The following is a 20,897-nucleotide window of genomic DNA, read 5'->3' on the forward strand; positions in this document are numbered from 1 at the left end:
GATTTATTTGACCAAGCTCTCCCCCAGCCAAGTTCAGTCTCTGTTGTAAATTCTGTGCTTTGTGGGGGGCGGGGCATGAACTGTTTCAGTCCCTGGCTCTTGGGTGCAGAAATGCCCACTTAATCGGGGTGGGGGAAGAAGACACAGCAGCAGGGAAAGCTCCAGAGTTGTGTGGAAATATCACTGATGCCCCAACGCACCACCAAGGAGCTGCTGGAGCAAGGAGAGAGCGGAGCTAATTAAGGACGTAATTGGGGATTATTACCCAGGAGAGAGCTGAGTGACGGCAGTTAACACGGCACATGTGTATACCCAGGTTACCCTGGGTATAAGTGGGTTCTCTGCCCCAGGTTCTGGTGCCCTGGGGAAATTTGTGGAATCGAACCAAAGAGCTGGTGGCAGTGTAATTAAATGTAGCTACCCTAGAGAAATCGGCCCATCCACTTGTTATGGTTGATTTCGGCTAGACTGAGCCAGCTGAAACGTGCAAAATTAATTTTATGTACCTCTTTATGCACACTTTAAGCAGTATATATATGCTTCTCTCCTTTCATCATGCTGCATAATTTCTGGATAGCTGCCATCATCCCCCCTCTTTTTAACTGTCCCCATGTCCCAGAGGTTAGAATTAGTGCATCAGAGCTATTTAAACCCAGGACAGTAAATTCACACTTCATAGCCCCATATATGAAGACTTGTCGTACAGAAGGATCCCCGCTGCCATCTTTCAGATCATAGAATCCCACACCTATAAACTGTAGGGTGTGAAGCTGCAGCTGCTTCTCTCTAAGCTCCACTGGGGTGAAAGGTGCATCTCAAACAAGCATTTGGGTCCCTCTGCCCATCTGCTGGCTGGCCCCTCCACACCCTGTCTCAGGAGGAATACCCTGTTGGCTGGGATCAAGTCTGGCACTCGGGGTGACATTTAGCAGAGCAGAGATCTCTGAGCATGAAAGGGCAGTGTCTGCATGCCCATTGCTCCCTTCTCTCCCTCCACTCCCACAATCCCCCTTCTCTCGGGCCTTGTCTCCTGGGCAGGACTGTGTGGCCCCACCTCATCCATCTGGTGGGCTTGGTGAGCAGTCTGCTGACACCCAGGATCAAGGAGGAGGGAGTAGAGCTTCAGGCCTGGGGATGGTTGGGCCAAAGAAGCAGCTTCCGGCTTGGGGAGCAGCTTTAGCCTTGAGGAGCAGTTTTGGAACTAGGGAGCTGCTTTGGGCCAGGGAACATTTGGGCCAAGAGAGCAGCTTTGAGCCTGTGGAGAAGCTTTGGGCCTGGGGAGCAGCTGTGGGTCTAAGGAGCAGCTTCAGGCTTAGGGAATCTTGCCTTTTCTCTTATAATGGTTAGTTAGGTTAGAAATGCACACTGAAATCGTTGATAGTAGACCCCCAAGAAGCAATGGCTCAGTCTGTTCTCATCCCTTTCCTGGCTAGGGCAAGCAACTTCCCTACCTCTTCCTTCTGAGGTGGAAAACATGCAGGGAAAGAGTTCCATGTAGACATCCAGAGAGAGAAGCAGGAAAACAAGGGGTAGGGAAGTCTCTGCCACGGCTTCTCAGAGAAGGTCACTCAGCATCAAGGGCAGACATTTGAGCTGAGAACAAAGATTTGGCTAAACGTGTTCACCTGTTCCACTCCTAAAGATCATCACTTTTTAACTTCATGGCCTTACTCCACATTTTCCAAAGCAAAAAATTGTCTATTGACCTTTAGTTATTGCACTGAATTCACTTTCCCACTTTGAAATAATGAACAACATAAAAACACCGATAAGCGATGGCAGGAGCTGATCCCAGCTGCCCTAGGGGCCTGCCCGACTCCTGCCAAACTTGCAGAGAGGAGACGCTCGTTCCCAATATTAGAATACTGCTCAAGACCCCAGGCTGTCCTCACAGAACAAAAAACCTTACAGGGAATTCCGTTTGACCTTTACCAAGGGCTTCCAGAAGAATCTGCCTTTCTGGCGATGTAAGTTGACTTCTCCTTTGCTCTCACTACTACCAGAGACCTGGCGGTGCTGGATATTGCAGCGAACTCCCAACCTTGGATTTCCCTGCTCAGTTTAGGGTCAACCTAGTCACCCACCTGCCGAGCACAGGTAAGGGGCCAACAGGGGGTCCTTGAAGCCCAGCTCTGCCCCAGGATTAAAACAAGACTATCTTATTTTATTATCCCAAAAATAAGCCAAGACTTGAGACAGGTGAACAGTTTGCTAATGAGATTGAAGTTAATTGCAAGGGAATAGATAGAAGTGAATGTGGTTCACTAGTCGGTTTATAAGTGATATTACCATATTGAAGGTGAACATGATTGAAAGGGCTGTCTAGACTCATGCATCCCACCAATTAACACTACAGATATAAATAAGTTCTTGCATGAACTACTGCAAAGGTATGAATCTTGTACAAAGAGTGAATAATTTCAGGGTATGGGGGAAAACGAGATTGCGTGCTCTGGGCTATGTTTAACAGGAAAAGATCAACAGAACCGCAGTGATACAGGGGGTGCATAATGGGGAAGCGATAAGAGTTAGGGGGAGGTTTGGATTTTCTATTTGCTGATAGTGTGTTTATTAGCTATCCTTCTCTTGGGAACAATGAAATTATCTAAAAGTGAGAGTACTGATAGACTGTTAACTTTGGACATAATACACGAGGCCCAGTAAATAGAGGCAGCTGAAGGATGCACTGACTGCAAAGTAGATTGGCGAACAATGGTGTAAACACATAATGGATCCCGGTGCTGCTGCAAAAAGCAAAGAAGGTGTGGGGCATGCAGTGATGCGAATGAACCTGCGCGACACTCAACGAGGCAAAATATGCCACAAACAAAAGAGCAAAGATTGTATGAGCGCATTTAGAAAATACTTATAAGAAAACTGGGGCCTAAATTGTAAGCTCTTATAACAGTCACATTTAGTCCAGAGTGGTAATTGTTATTTCTGGATTTTGAGGGGCTGTTTTATGCATGTACATCCTGGTATTTAGAGATAAAAATGAAGCTGATCGGGCCGGGATTAAGGAATTCAGAATATAGGGGTAAGAAAGACATTGCTTATATTTTAGAATTTTACCTACTCTTTGGGACCAAAGGAAGAAAGTTTTATTACGTCCAGAATCTAGGTTTTTTGCAGCATGTAATCTAACTCAACCTGTCTGGATAGATCATTTAAGCAATCCAAACACAGGGAACCTAGAATAAGAATGAAGACCTTTAATACTGTATACTTATTGTAATGCCTTGATACATTCCAGAGCATATTAAGCAGATAATCAAAATTACTGGCAAAGTCCCTTGAGGGATGGGAGAAAAATTATGGAACTATTAAACTTTGCCACCAGGGAAACACCAGCTACTGTGTCAAACATTAGGGACACCCATATCAATAGGCCAAGCCCTTGATTTTGAGGCTTACTCCCGTGAAGCTTATGTATGTAGGAGAGAGGCTTAGTCTTCTTATAGGTATGCCTAAGTGTCACCTCCAGAGAACATCTTTTGTTGCTCAGATCTGTCCTCTCTCTCTCTCTCTAAGCCCAAATCTGCAAGTGAAATTACTGCCCTCCCCCACTATTGGGAAATGACATCCAGGAGTAAAAGTTTCCCTGGCGGCATGGGAGATGATGCCCAGGGATGAGCCTGGTCCTGGCATCAAGGGATCAACAATGCCATCCTGACCAAAAGGGGGAAAAGAAGTGTAACAAATAAGGTATCAGTGGCTGAGAAATTTCAAATAGAGTCAAAAGACTACACAGGAGATCACTCTTACACATGCTTCAGTTAGACATTGCTACCTATCTTAACTTTCCAGACCCCAACCAAACCATTTCTGCTGATCTTAAAGAATACTTAGGGCATTATACAAGATTCTACTAGGGTTCCATGCACTAGGGCAACTCTCCAAAACCTACAACCTCCAGATGGGTCCCTGGACCAGATAAGTCCTGAAATGCGGAGGGGCCAGCCTCTCCAGAACATCAACTGGTTCCATCCCCCTATCCCTTATTATAGACAGCCCTTTCCTAGATGAAAAAGATAGATTGGGCATAACCCAAATACCCCTAAAGAGTGGGAGAAAGATCAAAGATGACAGTGGAGTTGTACAGAGAAGAGTTTAACAAATGAGTATGCGGGCTGAATCACTATGCTGATATTTCTTTTAGCCTCCAGGACCATAGAGCAGCTAGAAATAAAAACCTTAACTTGTGGAATTATAAACCATATCAAACTCTGAAATTGGTTCTACAACTAATTGTTACGATGCACTTTGAAATTTATTGCTTTTATGTAAATATGCTATTCAAAGAGAGAGAGGAGTATAACAGAGAAGACAGGATTTAACAAATGAGTATGACTGCTGAGTCATTATATTGATATTTCTGGCAGTCTCCAGTGCCTTGGAGCAGCTGGAAGAAAAGCCGAAAAATTGTGGAACCTGTAACCCATAGCAAACTCTAAAGTCTGTTCTATAAGTACTAGTTAAAATGTGCTTGGAAATTTATTGCTTTTTTGTATACATGTTATATTCTACAACAAATAATTATAAAAACAGGATGAGCCAAGAGGAAAGCTGGAAATGGCAGGATTCCCCCTCCACATGAGAAGCCGTCCTTGGAAGCCTCTTTGCTGGGACTTGAAGGAGCAGCGCCTCATGCCCCCCGTCCCACTGGCCTTAACTAGCCTGGCTGGACATTTCATCTAACATGGCACCCCTCTCCAACACATAACACCTCCCCTGGCCCTCTTTTTATTATTATTTTTTGACTTAATAAAAGAGTTCATTATCCAAAGGAGGGAAGATGACCTTTGGCTTCTCTTCAAGGGCATGCCTTTGGAGGGAGGTGGCCCAGTCTCTAGGTTCCTGCAGCAGCAAGTCGGGAAACTGCACCTGAAAACGGCTGCACGCTCAGGACTGCACCCGGCCTCCCCCCAGTCCCGGAGCGCCCCGTTACCACCCTCTCCTTGGGCAGTGCCGCACCACGAAGCTTTGGGAAATTTTCCCTTTCTGTCTTGAAAAATTTTACCCAATCCATTCCAGAACATGTTGATAATAATAATTTGAGAGCCAAACGTGTTCTTTACTGGTCTTTAGACCACCCAGTGACGCTGTCTTGTAAATTCCACGCCCACGACATGAACAGTCATCCAGTACTCTAGAGACGTGTCCCAGGGATGAGCAGGTGCCCACACATCAGAACTAGTCGGAATGGAAACCTCGCTTTAACACCAAGTCGAGAGAGCCCAGGCGCACAGACGGGTTCCGACCTGTCCTCAGGTCCTCGAGGACCGCCGGCGGCTCCCTCACCCACCTGCCCAGCCTCTGACCACCTCCTGCTTCTTCAGGACAGAAACATGGGCACCGGGCATCCGACCGTGCCCCCCACAAATGTCAGGACGGGGCGCCAGGCATGCTAGGGGATGCAACACGTCACTTGCATTTTACCTGCCTTTGCCCCTCATGAGAAAATCACGACTCGGCTTTGCCAGGGAGCAGCGCTCTGGAGGGGTCACCTCCTTACTGAGGCATGATTTCCTCCTTTTTAGTCAAGCACATTTTTATCTCTTTTTAAGTACTTTTTTTTTTTTTTTGCATGGGCAGGCACCAGGAACCAAACCTGGGTCTCCGGCATGGCAAGTGAGAACTCTGTGGCCCACCCTCTTTTTAAGTATTTTTAAAAGAACTAAGGGTTGTGCTACTAGTAGATCACTGACATAAAAAAATTGCAACATGTCGATATAGATCTTTTTAGAAAATGACATAATTCTAAAATCAATGGCCAACATTTTAAAAAAAATTCATGAACACAACTAATCCCTTGTAAATTCACTTTTAGATCATTTAAAAATTTTAATTGATTGATTTGACTTTGGCATTTATTGTTAAGGTAAGCCACAAGCTCCCGGATCTTATATTTTGTTTACAATTGCCTTGTAGAAATTTTCCCACATCATTAGCAATTCCAAGAAAACCACTTCAATTCCTCCCAAAATAGAATATTTTAATTCCTAAAGAAATGCTATTTGATTCCCAAAGAATTGCTATTTGGGTCAAAAGTTAAATTATAAAAAAAGGAGCAGAGGTAAAAAAAAAAAGCAGAGGTTAAAAAAAAGCAAAGGTTAAGAAAGAAGCACCTCAAGAGACTAACAGAACACTATTCTGGTACTAACTACCTAAAGTACGGGCCAATCTGAAAAATAAATTCAAATTTCATTGCACCTGTTGTTATGATGCAGGCTCAATCTTCTCATCTGGAGGTTATGAAGATACTACTTTTCAGGAAAGTTGATATGTGTTCTTTGTGTTCTTTCATCTTAAAATATTATACCTCCAATTGCAAAGTGGTCCCGTGACATGAAGCCAGACGGGTTTCTGAGTAGCAGAGCTGGCCCGAGGGCTGCCTCTGGACTGACACTATTTCCCGCGACTTGCCACGGCGCAGGCAGGGAGCTCAGTGGAAGTCCCCGGCTCTCCCCGTTTTCTCTCCCGGTCCTGTCTCATTTCTGGAGTCTTTGGTGCAACACTGCTACTTGTGAGGAGGCTGCATATGGCCCGCCTTCTGGGCAAGGAGAGGGCCAGAGGGCAGGGGCTGAGGGCGCTGTGGGTCTGTGCTTGGCCTTTCATGCGCACTCATTCGGCACCCGCGTGGTGGCACTGCCAGCAGCCCGGGGGGGTCCTACATCCCAATCCCTCGTCACGTCTGAATCAGGCCGCCCAACACCTGTCCCTTCTCCTGGAGGCTTTTCACCCAAAAAGGCAAGCTTCTCCCCTTCTCTACAGACACGAAGCTGAGGGTCTTAGGTTCATTCTCCTGTTTGCTCACTCAGTCTCTCAGCTTCAATGTTATTAGAAATATAACAGTAATAAGAAAAATATTTTGTGTTTTGAGCAGCTTCCAAAATATTTTCTTTCTTATTTCTATGATTCAAATGGGCCCCAGACACAGCTACGTGCTGATTCAAGACAAATCCTCTTGTGCCCGCGCTGCCCGCCAGCCGACACCGAGTCACCTTGAAGCCGAGTCTTAGGGGAACCGTGGGATGAAATTCGTAGACAAAGGGTCTAATTCTCAGATCTGACCACAGCGGCAGCCGGGTCAGGGGCCTTCCTCAGGGGACCCACTCCCCAGGGGACCCACTCCCCAGGGGACCCACAGCTTGACTGGCAAGGAAACCACTGTCCAGCTCAGGTCTTGAGAAAGGACGAGAAGCAGGTTCCCGGGTGGCAGGCGGAGCAGGGAAGTGAGGGGACGTGCCCACCTGGCCAGCGCCAGGCCCCACACCTGCCTGCACACCTGTCCAGCTCCCCCCCTGCCAGCACCCGCGGGACGGCCCAGAAGGCGCTGGGCTGCCCTCTGGGGTCAGGTCCCTCCCGCCCTAGCCCCTGGATGCCGCTGGCAGCACCCGCTCGGGAATGGGGACAGCAGTCGTCTGCAGCACCCGGTCAGAACGGGGGCTCAGGGGTGCAGGGGCTCGGGTCGGAACGGGGGCCTGCCCTGGCTGTGGGTGGGGGCACAGGCGCATCAGCTCAGGGACAGTGGGCAAACACCCACCCTGCCCCGGGCAGCCCCGAGGGCTGCAGCCGGCCCCTGCTGTGCTTCCTGAACCTGTCATGGGGCCCCCTCCCCAGATCTGCACCCCGCTTAGCGCTGCTGGCTCAGCCCAAGTGGTCTGATGCGGCCCCTGGGGCGCTCCCTCCAAGCCCCGGCGGTGAAGACGGTGGGCGGTGCCGGCAGCGTGGAAGTGGGGTCCTGGCCTCCCCACTCCCCAGACCTGCCGCTCCTGCCCCAGGCCTGGCTGACTCGAGTAAGGTGGACGGGTGAATCCCCAGGGCTGGAACAGGCCCAGGCCTGGGGTGAAGAGAGCGTGGTCTGGGGTAGATGGCAACGTCAGCCCCGCGCTGTGACAGGCAACAAGAGACACGCTCGCACGTCACGCTGCGTCTCCCTCGGGCACCGCGGGGACAGGGGTTGCCTGCCACTTTCCTCCCCCGCCCGGGGGCCCCCAGCTCCCACTTCAGGGCACAGCCCAGAAACCCTTTCCAGGGGCGCCAATGGGGGAGGAGCCTGGCGCACCCACGGAGTCAGGGTTACCTGGGGGTGGGGGTGGGGGTCCCAGACCCCTGGTGACCTCAGGGAAATGGTTCACCAGTCAAACTCGAAATACACCTCCAGGGAGACAGCTCCCCTGTGCCCTGGAGAGACCGCTTCTCTCCCAGTGCATGAGCCTTGCTCCCGGGGCCTGCGGGGCTCCCCTCCTGTGCCCACGCGCTCCCTCACCCCTTCTGTGCCCACGCTCCCCCAGCTCCCTCTTGTGCCCGAAGGCTCTGCTGCACACGGCAGAGGACGGAGCCACCCCTGAGCCAGGGCCCTGAGGCGTGGGTCTGGGAGCAGGTCTGCGCGGAGAGGGGCGGGACGCCCAGCGCTGAGACCAGCGGTGTGAAGCTCCGGAACCCTTCTGCACCACAGGAGACGGTCTTGAGAAACACAAAGGGCAGTGCCACCGGGAGGAGCTCCTCGGGGGCAAGGCCACTGCGCCCACCTACTCACTGCTGCCAAGTGCACGTCACGGGGCCTGCAATGGAGACGCGCTGTTTCTGGGTGAATCCTAAACACCCCCCGCCAAACACTGATTTCGGTCGTGCGCCCGCCTTGGTGATAACCTGAGAAAGTGCGGCCACGTGCCTCTCACTGGGTGTTGTAGATGGAGGCCCAGCCAGGAGGGACGACAGCCCCGGCTGCTGCCCACGCTAACCACCCACCAGCTAAGAACAGAGAGGTTGCCACCCCCACTGTTTCCTCTCCAGGTGAGAGCAGGGCTCCTCAAAAGAGGTAGATGATGGGGCATGGCCAGGGTCACCCCACGTGCTCCTCGAGGGCATCCCGGGGGGCTCCTGGGAATGGGGCCCCACCTGCTGCCCCCTCCCCGCAGGACCCTCCTTTACCTGGACGGCACATGAATCTGAAGCAAAAGCTTGCTATTTCTGTCACTGAATTAGCTGTTCCTCCCAGCTGGACGCTGCACTTTAATATACCAATTTTAGACTAATTTTCACTACAATAACCTTTTCCCTCTGCTTCTAAATTACTGCATCCTAAAAAACCATCTTTAGAAACCAAAGACAGTGGCTCTCTCCTGGAAGATGTTCTGAGGACGGCTGGCTCTGCGGTGTGGACTCCTTGTGGGACAGCTGCCCCAGCCAGACATGCCCCTAACTGACAGCACTTCACTCTTTTTCTTGGAGTGGATGGGAAAATCTTTGGAGTTTGAGAAACGCGATGTTTTCTGTGATGCATGCAATGACATTACTGCTGTAACCCACATTCACTGACACCCTGGGCGTGTAACTGATCTCTCAGCAGCTATTCTCCCTCCTGCAGGGTGTGAGGACGCGGTGGGGCTGAGCCCACACTGAGCTGCAAGTTGATTTTGCAGAATGCAGCACTGCCCGAGGAGCATGCAATTGCGCCTTGGCATGTGACGGTGGCGTTGCCAAGGTTCTCGCGTGTCCGAGTGGCTCACCAGGGGGATCCGGGCACCGGGGCGGAAGCCACCGGTCTGGTGCCCTTGGTCGAGCTGTCCTCTCCTCTCAGTAGTATAGACGCAGGCTCCTTGAAACAGAAAGAAAGGTGACAGCTGTTTGCTTTTGTTTTTTGTTTTTAACATGGTTGGGTACCGGGAATCAAACCTGGGTCTCCGACATGTCAGGCAGGAACTCTGCCACTGAGCCATCATTGCCCTTGTTTGTTTTGTGTTTAAACTTTGAAACAGTCTTCTTGGAATTAAAGCAACCAAAAGAATAACAAAAGTCTCCTGCACACAGAGGGAGCCAGGTGAGAACCTTCTCGCTCAGCAAAGCCGGGGCTGGCCCACTCGTGACACTGGGCACGGAGAATTAACAGCACAGCAGCCTGTGTGGTAGCCCAGGCAAAGGCTTCTCCTTAATTTCCTAAACTGTCAGAAATAGAGGGAGGCAGTAGCAGCCAAGGGACATTTTCTAACACATTCCTGACTTTGGGACAGAAAATCCCACTGGAGTCACTTTGGGGAGTCGCCATCCCACTGAAAGACTTTAGTGCCAGGGAAGAGGGGAGCTGGAGGGATCCCGGGCACAGTTCAGACAGGCACCTCCATGCCCTTTTAAGCTAAGAGAGGGTGAAGAGCCCATCCTCTTTTATTCTTAGTCATGACTGGTCCTCCAGCTTTGTGCCATTCCGGTTTTCCTGATCACCTTTCTGGAGCCAGCACAGGGAGCACGTTTTGCCTTGTGTGGGTGACTGATACACAGTCACGTTGGGAAAGCTTCCCCATTCAACAAATAAAGAATGTTTGAACTCCACGCTGACTCAAAGATAAGGAAGATTTATTCCCTACAATTAAAGAAAATATATATGACTGCGACACTTGGTCATTTTTCACTATGGACAGAGTTTGGAGAGAAACAAAAGTTGTTCGATATTAGAAGATTTGGGTAAATATAATCCCAACATAACTATAGACTTTCAATTTGCTGTGTAAGGTCTGGAAGGCATTACCATTGTTAATTAATGGGTAAGCAGAGCAACAGGCAACCAGTGTGACATCACAATGATAATGAGGAATTAAAGAAAGCCAAGTGTCAAATTTTAGGGCAGTTATAAGAAAGAAATGAATTCACATTAAGGACAGTAAATTCTAGTGGTGAGGAAATATTTCCTTTCTCCCCCCGCCCCCAGATGTTTCCATGACTTTAATTTCTAAGAAGAATATGATAAAGACGGTGCTCACGCTCTCTAAGGAATTCAGGTGGAGATAAGACGACATAGCAGGGCAATGAATGAGGTTCTGAGCAGAGAAGGCGGGTACAATGAAACCACTAGATTCATTTTTTAAAAAATTCAGTGTCATCCTAAAATGTTAGAGTCTCCACTGTTGAAGTCAGCACTCTCTGATGCACAGGTGAGAAGATGATTAACTGCTGGGCTGACCCATCAAAATCAGTTGAAGTCTGCCGCAGAGCCCTGCAGAGGCTCACGGCGGCAACAGCTGCCAAGCAGACAAGATAGGGATTGTTTCAGAACCAAATGGGATCGTTGGCAATTGCCACTTTTCTTAGAAAGGAACGTACTAAATTATGGAAGCACTAAATCATAAGATTTGAACAAAAAGTGAGGGGAATCCCAAGTATCTATAAAAGCCAAGATGCAACTCCCAAAAACTCCCAAAAAGTAAGCCCATCAGATATGGTCCTCGGGTAACCACTGGTAACGCAGAGAGAAGCTGACTCTCACTGAGGTCCAGCTGAATGAGGGCCCAGAAACTTCCATATTTCATGAACCCTCCTGGGCTAGAGGAGCCCAAAGGGGAGGTCAGAGAAGTCTTAGGAAGAAAACAATTAGCTGGACCTGCTGCTGAGCCGCCTCTGGCCTCAGAGCGAATGGAATCCACCCAAGCAGCACACAAGTAACAATTTGGAAACAAAAGGGCATCTCCCGCCCTCTGTTCCTGCTGATGGGCATTTATGATAACGAAGTTTAGGAAATGATTTTTAATTGGCATATTAAAGAAAATGTTTTTTAGACTTTTCTGTTAGCAGAAAATATCTTTGTTCCTTGTGAGGAAATAAAGCCAGGATAAATAATTAACATAACAGGGAGTACTTAGAAACAGTTGTCTTTAGAAAAAAAATATTAAGGCCAGAGTTTATATTACTAACCCAATTAGAAGAACGAGGAGGGGGGATTTTCATTATGAAGTTATTTGAACAATGGAAACTCAATGAGGAGTCTCTGAGCAGTAGATCACCTCTGCTAATTATTCAAGTCAATATGGTTGGATGGCATCTGCAATGGGTGCTGAAATTTAAATTTGACAATTCTAAGATCTTCCACTGCTAATTACCAAGGTCTTCGTGATACTCACGCTGGTTATGATTTCCTGGTGGTGATAAAAATGGCTAATCATGGTATAAAACTCCTCTTCCACGCTGAAGTAATAAAAGTGAATTAGACTCTCAGAAGCCGGTGATAACGAAGGTATTTATTTAAAGCACCAGAAAGGCTTATCTGTTTAATTAATATGCAATTTTGGCAAGGATGTTAATTTCTTACAGGAAAATCATATGTCAGGGAGCAAAGGTTTAATTTGCACTAACAGTTGTGAACAATTTATGTCTTTCCCGTGGCCTTAATGAGCTGGCAGAAAGAGTGACCCGGGTGCTGATCACAGCTACGAAAGATGCCCAGTGGGGAAGGGACACTGAAGCCGCGGGAACAGGACAATTAGAACAAGGCGGAGACACCTGGCAGAAGGAAAGGAAGAGAGGATCTGAAAGCCGATCGTGAGCTGTATCAGAGGCTCCAGGGCATTTGACCCATCAGAGCAGATAAAGTATGATGCAGAGGTTTTAAATGTAGCAATAAAAGGGGATCACTTGGATGACTGGAGAAGGAGCAGACTACCCAACATATTAAATGCATCAAACGTCCTGCTATGGTCAATCTCTAAAAGGCCATTTGGTGGCTCCACCCCAGCCCAGATGTTAGCATGAGACCCTCCAGGGCTCTGTCCAACCACAGATGCTTTGAACCACTCAGAAAAACTGCTAAAGCATCTTGCTCAAACCTCCAGAAAACAGTTAAAGGACTGAGTGAACGTGTGAGCGCTGAATCAAGTGAAAGCCTTCTTCAAAGCAGTAGGATCTCCTGGAGGCCTGGTGGGTCCTGGCTCACCCCACACTGGCTCGGCATGGAGCTGGCCTCTGGTCCTGGGTCGGGAGTAGGCAGATGCCCTCGTGCACATACTGAGAGGGGCATGTCTGGTCCAATCTGTCTGGTGGTGACTGGAGGGGCTGTCCCCAAACTTGTCTTGAATGTAGAAAGCAGCTCAGAGAGCACACCTGGAGAACCCTGGAGGACAGCCGCCAAGTGGATGCCTGGGGCAAGGGATTATGGGCTGCAGGACATATAATGCAGCACCCAGGGCTATGAGGAATCTGTTTCCTAAGGAAGAGGGGACATTCAGAACCCTGTAAACAGGGGGATTTCTAAAGCCACATACACATGCCTACGACAAGATCCACGTGCAGTAAGGGTCAGAGAAGCCCCTCTGCTTTACGTAGCCTGGAGCTATTCTCTAAACTCATTGTGTGGCTAAGCCTTGGAGGAGAACACTCACACAAGTCATTCTGCAAAGACTGAGAAAGGGGTTTTCTTTTTTTCCTTCTTCCCCTTCCCTTCTCTGCACTCCTTATTCGTGTGTGTGTGTGTGTGCGCGCGCGTTAGCTCCTGGCATTCAAAGGAAGCTCTGTCAAAATTCTAGCTGGATACAAGCTTAAGGAACAGATGCCTCAGAGTACACATTTCAGCAATGACACATTAAAATTTTATAATGTCCAGGATTAAACAAAAAGACAAAAACATACAAAGAAACAGGGAGTGATGGCCTGGGCAGAGGAGAAGGCAGAAACCATCACTGAGGAAGACAAAGCCAGGAGCATAGTAGACAAATACTTTATTTAAAAAATGGTCCTAAATATTCTCAAAGATCTAAGGGAAAACATGGACAAGAACTAAAGGAAATCAGGACAACAAAAATATGAACACAAAAACAGTATCAATAAAAAGAAGGAAATTGTGAAAAGGAACAGAGTCAAATACCACAGTAACAGAAATTAAAAATTCCCTAAAAGGGATCAACAGCAGACTGGAGCTGTTGTTCCAATCTGAACAAGAGAAGAAAGAAGAAACAGAGAACTTGAAAATAAGATAAATGAAGCTGTTTGATCTGAGGAGCAGGAAGAAGAAAGAGTGAAGAAAAGTGAGCAGAGCTGGAAGAATCTCTAGACACATCGCAGGAGTCCCAGAAGGAGGAGAAAGAAAGGGGCCAAAAGAATATTCAAAGAAATAACGAAAGTCATGAATATAAAGTTCAAAACACTCAATTAATTCCAAACAAGATAAATACAAATAAACCCATACTGCAGCATATTATAATCAAATTGTTGAATGCCAAAGATAAAGAGAAAACTCTGAAAGCCACAAGAGAGAAGCAACATGTAGGGGCCTCAAATAACATTATGTGTTCATTTCTGATTGGAAACCATGGAGGCAAGAAGGCAGTGGAGTGACATATTTAACCCGCCGAAAGCAAAAAAAGTTCTAACCAAGAATTCTGTGGCAGACAATGCTATCTTTCAAAAATGAAGGCGAGATTAAGATGCCCCCAGATAAACAGAAGCTGAGGGAATACGTCACCCCTCGAGCAGCCCTGCAAAAGATGTTAAAGAGAGCTGTGCAGGTTGAAAGGAAAGGATAATAGACTGAAGACTGACACTGCAGGAAGAAATAAAGATCTCTAGTGAGGCAATGACAGGGGTAAATAGAAATGCCAGCACTATTGTATTTTTAGATTTTATATCCATTTTTAACTTCCTACAGGATCTAAAAGGCAAATGCATGAAATGTGATGACATCTCAGGCTTTTGGGCACATAATGGATAAGTGTGTAACTGGTAACAAAAACTACACCAAGGCAGGACACACACGGTTACAGGAACACAGATCCTATACATATACAAGTGAAGTTCAACCAGTATCAAATCAAAATCAAACAGGACTGTTAAAGATGTAGGATATTAAATTAAAGCCTCACGGTGATTCCAAAAAAAAAAAAAAAGATATCAGAAAATGGAAAGGCTCACAGAAGCAGAAATTAGAGTACACACTGCATGGATGGGACAGAGAATGGGGAGTTAAGACACAATGGGTGGATGGTTTCTGTGTGGGGAGACGGGAAGTTTTTAGTAATGGAAGGTGTGAGGGTACAGCAATATTTCAATGTGATTAATCCCACTGAATGGTGTGTTGGGGAGTGGTTGAGTTGAGAACCTTTATTTTGCATGTATGTTCCCACAATTTAAAAAAAAAAAGAGGAAAGAACATCTAAAGAGACAATGGAAATTAAACGCAACACTTGATTCTGGATGAGATCTAGTAAGGGGGAGAAAAGGCTCAAAGAAACATCACTGGAACATACAAAAAACTGGAATACAGACTGTAAGCTTTGTATCATGATGTATTTCTTGAATTTGATAACTGCATGTAAAGCCGTTACGTAAGTGAATATCCTTGTGCCTAGGATATAACATGGCAGTGTTAAGTGTTCAAGAGCTTGGTTGTACAAGCTACACTCAAATGATCAAAAAATGGGTAGATAGGTAGATAAAGAAATGCATATGTACATAGCATGATATGGCAAATATGTCAAAATGTTAATTTTGTGGACTTGGCTATCAGGGGGTTGGGACAAGGTAGGGGTATGTGGCAGCTCCCTGTAAGGGGTTTTGTAACTACCCTGTAAGTTTGGACATGTTTCAAAATAAAAAGTTTTTAAAATGCTATTTGGCAAGCATCCAAAGAGGGGGACCCAACATCAGAATGTTCTAAGAAGAACAAATGTGCTGTGGGTTTCCTTTAACAGTAAAATCCAAATATGAGCAGAGCCCCTGCCTGTGGGGACTCCTGCCTAAATGCGGTCTGGGTCCTGTGTGTGTTTCGCCCATGGTGGAAATGCACAGAAAATGCACATGGGGAGACAGATCCCTAAGCGACCTTCCACCCAATGAGCCCATGGTGACACGATGTTGGAGCCCTGCAGCCGCGCCCCTCCCTTTCCGGGGTCGCTGGCAATGCCAGACTGAATTTGGTTCAGTTTCACACAGCAGAATGGCAGAGTCGTCCTACAGAAGCCAGGGAGAAGGCAAATGCTGGAGGTCACTGACCCCTCTGCCCCTGCACCTGGGGTCCAGCATTTTCAAAACCTGGGCGGCAAGTCATCCAACCCACCTTGTCTTCCTGGTGTCCAGCCCGGAGCTCCCTCTCTGCACGCAGCACCAGGGCCGGGGGACAGGCAGGCCGGCGGCGCTCTCTGCTCTTATCTGCGGGACCAAAGCAACTGTCATCACCATCTCGTTTTTCACAGAGCTTGGGAAAATGAAACAAGAACAAACACGACCCCGCAGATTCTAATGGGTGGGTCAGCCCTGGGAGACGGCCCCTGAGGGTGTACACACAAGGGGTTTCAAAAGGGGACATCCTTGCCATGTTCCAAATCCTAGGGCCAAGCAGTCACTCTTTCACTATCAAGGATGACGTGAGCTGGAGGTTTTTGTAGCTGTCCTTCATTGTCTGGAGGTGGATCTCCTTTATTCCTACTTCGCTGAGAGCTTTTTACAAATTCTTATGCCTGGTTGGGCCCAGGGAAGCCACTGCCCTGAATGCCCGCCTGGCTCTGGCCTGTGGCCCACCTCCACATCCGTCCCTGTCCCTGCCGGCAGAAACCCCTCCCCAGACTGTGCCTGCCTGCAAAGGCCCGTCTTCACCTCCAGGACCCTCACAGCCACTTTGATGTAAATGAAGACAAATCCTTGGACTCTGCTGTGTCCATGGTCAGCCTGGCCAGTGAACAACAGGCAGAATGTGTCCTCAGGAACCCTCTCGAGAAAAGGCAGCCTTTCCTGGAGCAGAGCATGGCCCCTGCCCACTGCCCACAGCCACTGCCCAATGCTACAGAGGGCGGAGGGGCAGTGTGAGATGTGGGCGTCTCTGGTCAGCCCTCTGGCATTCCCAGTGGTGCCTGCAGCTTGGCCATCGTGCCCTGTTCAGGGGACTTAGACCCCCTCTCAGCCCACTCTGTGTGCCTGGTACCATCTGGAACACTGCTGGACACTTTGCGAGGTCCTCAACTTCACCCTCCCAACGAGGCCCATGGCTGGACAGGAGGCCAGCCCGAGCCTGCAGAGCCGGGACTGTGAAGTGTGGGCAGTCGGTGGCCCTGACCAGCCACCTCGGCACCTCCAGCCCAGGCCCAGACTCAAAGTGGACCCCGGCTTTTCCGCAGCCTGATGGTGAAAGCATTTTGCTTTATTCTTTATTTTGGAGGTGGGGGAGTTGAAAAGGTGGATGTGTGAGATTCTGAATCCACTTTGATGAAAATCATCAGCATTTGTTAACGTTTCATCCAAAAATGTCTACACAGCCTTTACCACTGTGCAGCCATTAAGTGGACAGAGTGAAAGGGGGTAAAGCAGCTGCTGCTTTAATTCTAAGATTTAAAACAAAACCCCAAACCATCGAACTGCAACCCAACAAAAGGGAGAACAATGGATACTGCTTACACACACGTGTGCATATGCACAAGGAAGGGGCTGGAAAGGAGCCCTGTGGCCTTTCAAGGTCCAAACAACCTTCAGCCGACACATCTGTGCTGGCACACGGAGGCAGGAGGAGGGCCCAGCAGGGAGGGCAGGCTGGCACTTTCCACCTGCAAGCCTTGGCTTCCTTCTGCCGCGTTCTGGGGAGGGGCTTTGCAGGGAGGGGCGCAGGCTTGGCCCGGTGGAGCGTGGCCTGGCATGTCCTTCGTGACGTCCGTCATGGCATCCGTTGATGTCATGCTGCGGCTACCGGCCAGGGCGGCCTCCAGGGAAGCTGCTCCTGTGTCTTCTGGGAGGGGGCCGCCCTGCTCCACAACACTCAGAGGCCAGCGGCGCCCCGGACGCAGCGGACTGGGAACAACTTTCCCATCCCACAAGGCTGTGTGTCAGCTCGAGGCAGCTGCTGAGACGCCACACTCTGACCGCCCCCTCCATGCTGCATTCCAGCATTGGCCTATGGTCACTCTGAAGGATGCCCTGTCCTGTGGGCACCCCAAAAATGGCTGGTGCCTGCTTCCTGCTGACCACGAGGTAGCCACATGAGCCCAGGCTGGTAGAAAGCAAACGACATGACCGCCATCTTGACTGGCCTCACGTTACCTCCAGTGAGTCTGGGCACAGGCCCCGGCCGGGGCTTGCCGTCCCCATGGGGTGGCCAGGGTGGACACAGGACTCCTGGCCAGGCGGAGTCACCAAGAGACAGCTCATCGTGGCCCAGTCACTGCAGCTGTCTGCTGCCCGTATCAGGACCCATTTCAAGGGCAGCCTTGGGCGGAAGCTGTGAGCTTTATTGAACTATTTAACCAGCCGAGGCCTGGAGCTCAATTCTACTCCAACCTGAAGGGCAGTGGAAATAGTTTATTGCCATTCAGGATGGTAGGCATTAAGGTTTCCAGAGTCCTGTAAAAACATACTCCCCAAAGCCTACTTCTTGTAAGCTATCCTTTGGCAATGGGTGTGGACATCAGAACTCTGCCCTGGCAGCACTGCAGACGAAACACCCCCTCCCCATTCCAGTCTCTCATCTACAGAATGGGACCAGCGTGTCACAGCATCTGGAGCGATGGGTGTAAAATGACTGAGGAGCAAACCATTGAAATGCCTAATGGCACCAATGCAAATCAAGTAGAAACTCGGGCAAATTTTGAAAAAGGTGTGACTCAGTGAATGAGAAATTTCAGGAGATTGTGTTTCTCTTCCTGGAACTCTGCAGCCATTTCCCTCAATGTCCCAGGTCCTACGTGGGGGGCCACCCACTAATGCTGGTGCAGTGACCTCCATGTCACAGCCCCCTCTGCCGCCCATCTCGGCCAGGTGCCACCTGGTCTCTCCTTGCTCCCTGGAGAGGGCAATGGTGACCTAATGGCTAGACACCTGGTCATCGACAGCAACAATATTTTTCTCCTTTTGAAACAAAGCCAGAAAATTTGCAACGAAGCTCTAATTAAGCCAGGATAGCAGGTTTCAGGGTAAACCCTTCCTGCCCAACTCTTCCGACTGTGATGGGCACATAGAGGAGGGCAGGCTGTAAGGAGTCCAGTCCAGCTTCCCCTGAGGTCTCCTGACTCGGAGCCGGTCCCCCATCCTGCGTGAGACCTGGCTGGGATGGCCAGGAGCCAGGGCAGCCGCGGCCTGCAAAGAATGGGGTGGGGCCCGGGCCGCCAGAGGGGCTGGGAATGGAGTGTGGGTGAGAGCAGCCTCAGCAGGTGCCTGGCCTGCCCAGAGAGCTACCTCTGCTGGGGAGGGGGCGCAGTGGGAGAGCCCCCAGAAGGGGGGAGACGGATAGAGCCACAAAGCAGCTGAGAAATGGGGAGACACCTGGAACCTACTGAGCTGTGATGACAAAAGTTAAAAGGGTCCCCCAGAATTGGCCCAACAGCACCCCAGATCCTTGTCCTTTCGGCCTCTTTCCTGAGGGCAGCCCAGACCCTTCTCCTCCTCTCTTCCCTCTCTAAGGTGCTGGGACCCCTTCTGAGCAGGGAAGAGTGAAAATGAAGACGACTGAGCCCAGTGCCCTTCCCCCTTGAGACCATCCCTAAGTGAGGGCAGTAAAACGCTTAAATGTTAAAGGAAGTTGGAGACTTTGATCATTAACCTGGACTCCACATATTTCATTACTGGACTGAGACCTATTTTGTGTCTAGAAGTTACTGGCTGACTTTTCACTACCCAAGAATGAGCCCCAGATCCCTTGGTTTGGATTTCCTTAAAGTGGAGGAAAGAACAAACCGCAGGAGCAGGTTTCGAGGGGCTGGACGAGGAAGGGGGAGCTGGGTTTCGACTCCACACTCACCCTCTGTGGTTTCCACGTCGCAATCTCACCCGGAATATACAGCAATAATATTAATAACAGAGTATCCCAGTATCTCTTCGGAGCACATAAATCAAGACACATTGTGAAATGTGGGAGGAGACTGGACAGCAAGGCCACGCGGTATTTAAATACTATTTTCAAAGGAGAGTAACCTTCCTCAAGTGTGTTCTTTGAGATGTTGAGACCATATTAACATATGTATGGCATATTAATGTCTTTCTCTTATTGGAAATAGTTGCTCTTTTAAAAAAATCAGATCCTCAAATCTGGCTTTTGCGACACATGGATTTATATTGCTCATCATTACTGCTTATTTAGGGTCCCTGATCACACGCGCGGGGTCCCTGTGACAAGCGTTAGTGTCTTGGCCTGGATGGCTGCCTCAACAGCAGGCAGAGTTTTCAGTCACGGATTTCACAGCCACCTTGCAGGTGGGGGCTGAGCCAGGGTATCTGGGACCTCACGCACGTGGCTGGGTCTGCCCTTGGCCCCCCCACGGGGCTGCTCCTTCTGCGGTGGCCCTTCAGGGACCACCTGTGGGCTGCACTGTGACACCCTAACTACACCTTGCTTTGGGCCTCTCCACAAACCCTGATGAGGTTGTCATAAAATCCTCCCTGGGGGGGCAGAGAGAACTAGTCTATGGGGGAAACCAACAAGTTGTACAACTGCGGGCCCTAAAGTACTTTGGGGAGCCACGACACATTTCCGCCCTCCGAGAGGCGTGCGGGGAACGCTGTCAGGGCCTGCGCCCGCTGATCAAGCCCAGCGCTGTGATGCGACGGCCTCCAAACGGCCTCCTGCCCGGTCTTCCTCCTGGCAGTGCTGAGGGCGAGGACAACGGCAGAGGCCGCGTGGAAGTTAGGAGGGAGGCAAGGATCCCTTAGGTGGAAATCGCCGTTGTTAATCAAGTACCAGGCGCCCACTGGCTGCCCACACTGCGTCCAGCTGAAGTCTAGGCTATGTGTGCAATGGAGGGAAGTGGACGTGAGCAATTAGACAGCTTCTTCCTTCAAGGGCCACAGACAAGGGTGAGGGTGTCCGAGAATATGCAGGAGCTCCTGGAGAACGGCAGTAACTTATGCTCTGAAGAAGGGTGGAAAGAAAAATCACGCTCTGTCTATTGGGCAAGAGTTCTCCTTGGAAACCGTTGTACTCAGTGATCCGCCAGCTTTGCTTCTGTACAAGAACAGCATGGCCGGCTTACTTGTGTCTTTTCAGAGGTCTGGGGGCCACAGCGCACTGTCTGGAGCTGCCCCCTCCCCTTGGTCACCTGTCCTCACAGAAGCATGGTGGGCTCCTCATGGCTGAGTCCTCAGCCCAGATCTAATGTGGTGGAAGGAGAAGGGTCTAACCTGACCAGGGGCCTGGCAGGAATTGTGAGCTGTGACGTCACACT

General features: G+C 49.5%; 1 protein-coding gene across 1 annotated transcript in view; it reads right to left on the reverse strand.

Moving 5' to 3' along the window:
• TCERG1L (transcription elongation regulator 1 like) overlaps positions 1-20,897 on the reverse strand; it is a 215,433-nt gene that overhangs the window by 57,536 nt on the left and 137,000 nt on the right. Inside the window, exons 5-6 of the mRNA XM_077124440.1 lie at positions 15,818-15,909; positions 9,516-9,604 (exon numbers count right to left, since the gene is read on the reverse strand). Coding sequence (XP_076980555.1) covers positions 9,516-9,604; positions 15,818-15,909 — 181 coding nt within the window. The remainder of the gene's footprint in view (positions 1-9,515; positions 9,605-15,817; positions 15,910-20,897) is intronic.

The sequence above is a fragment of the Tamandua tetradactyla genome, chromosome 13 (assembly GCF_023851605.1).
Source record: "Tamandua tetradactyla isolate mTamTet1 chromosome 13, mTamTet1.pri, whole genome shotgun sequence".
In the NCBI taxonomy this organism is placed as follows: domain Eukaryota; kingdom Metazoa; phylum Chordata; class Mammalia; order Pilosa; family Myrmecophagidae; genus Tamandua; species Tamandua tetradactyla.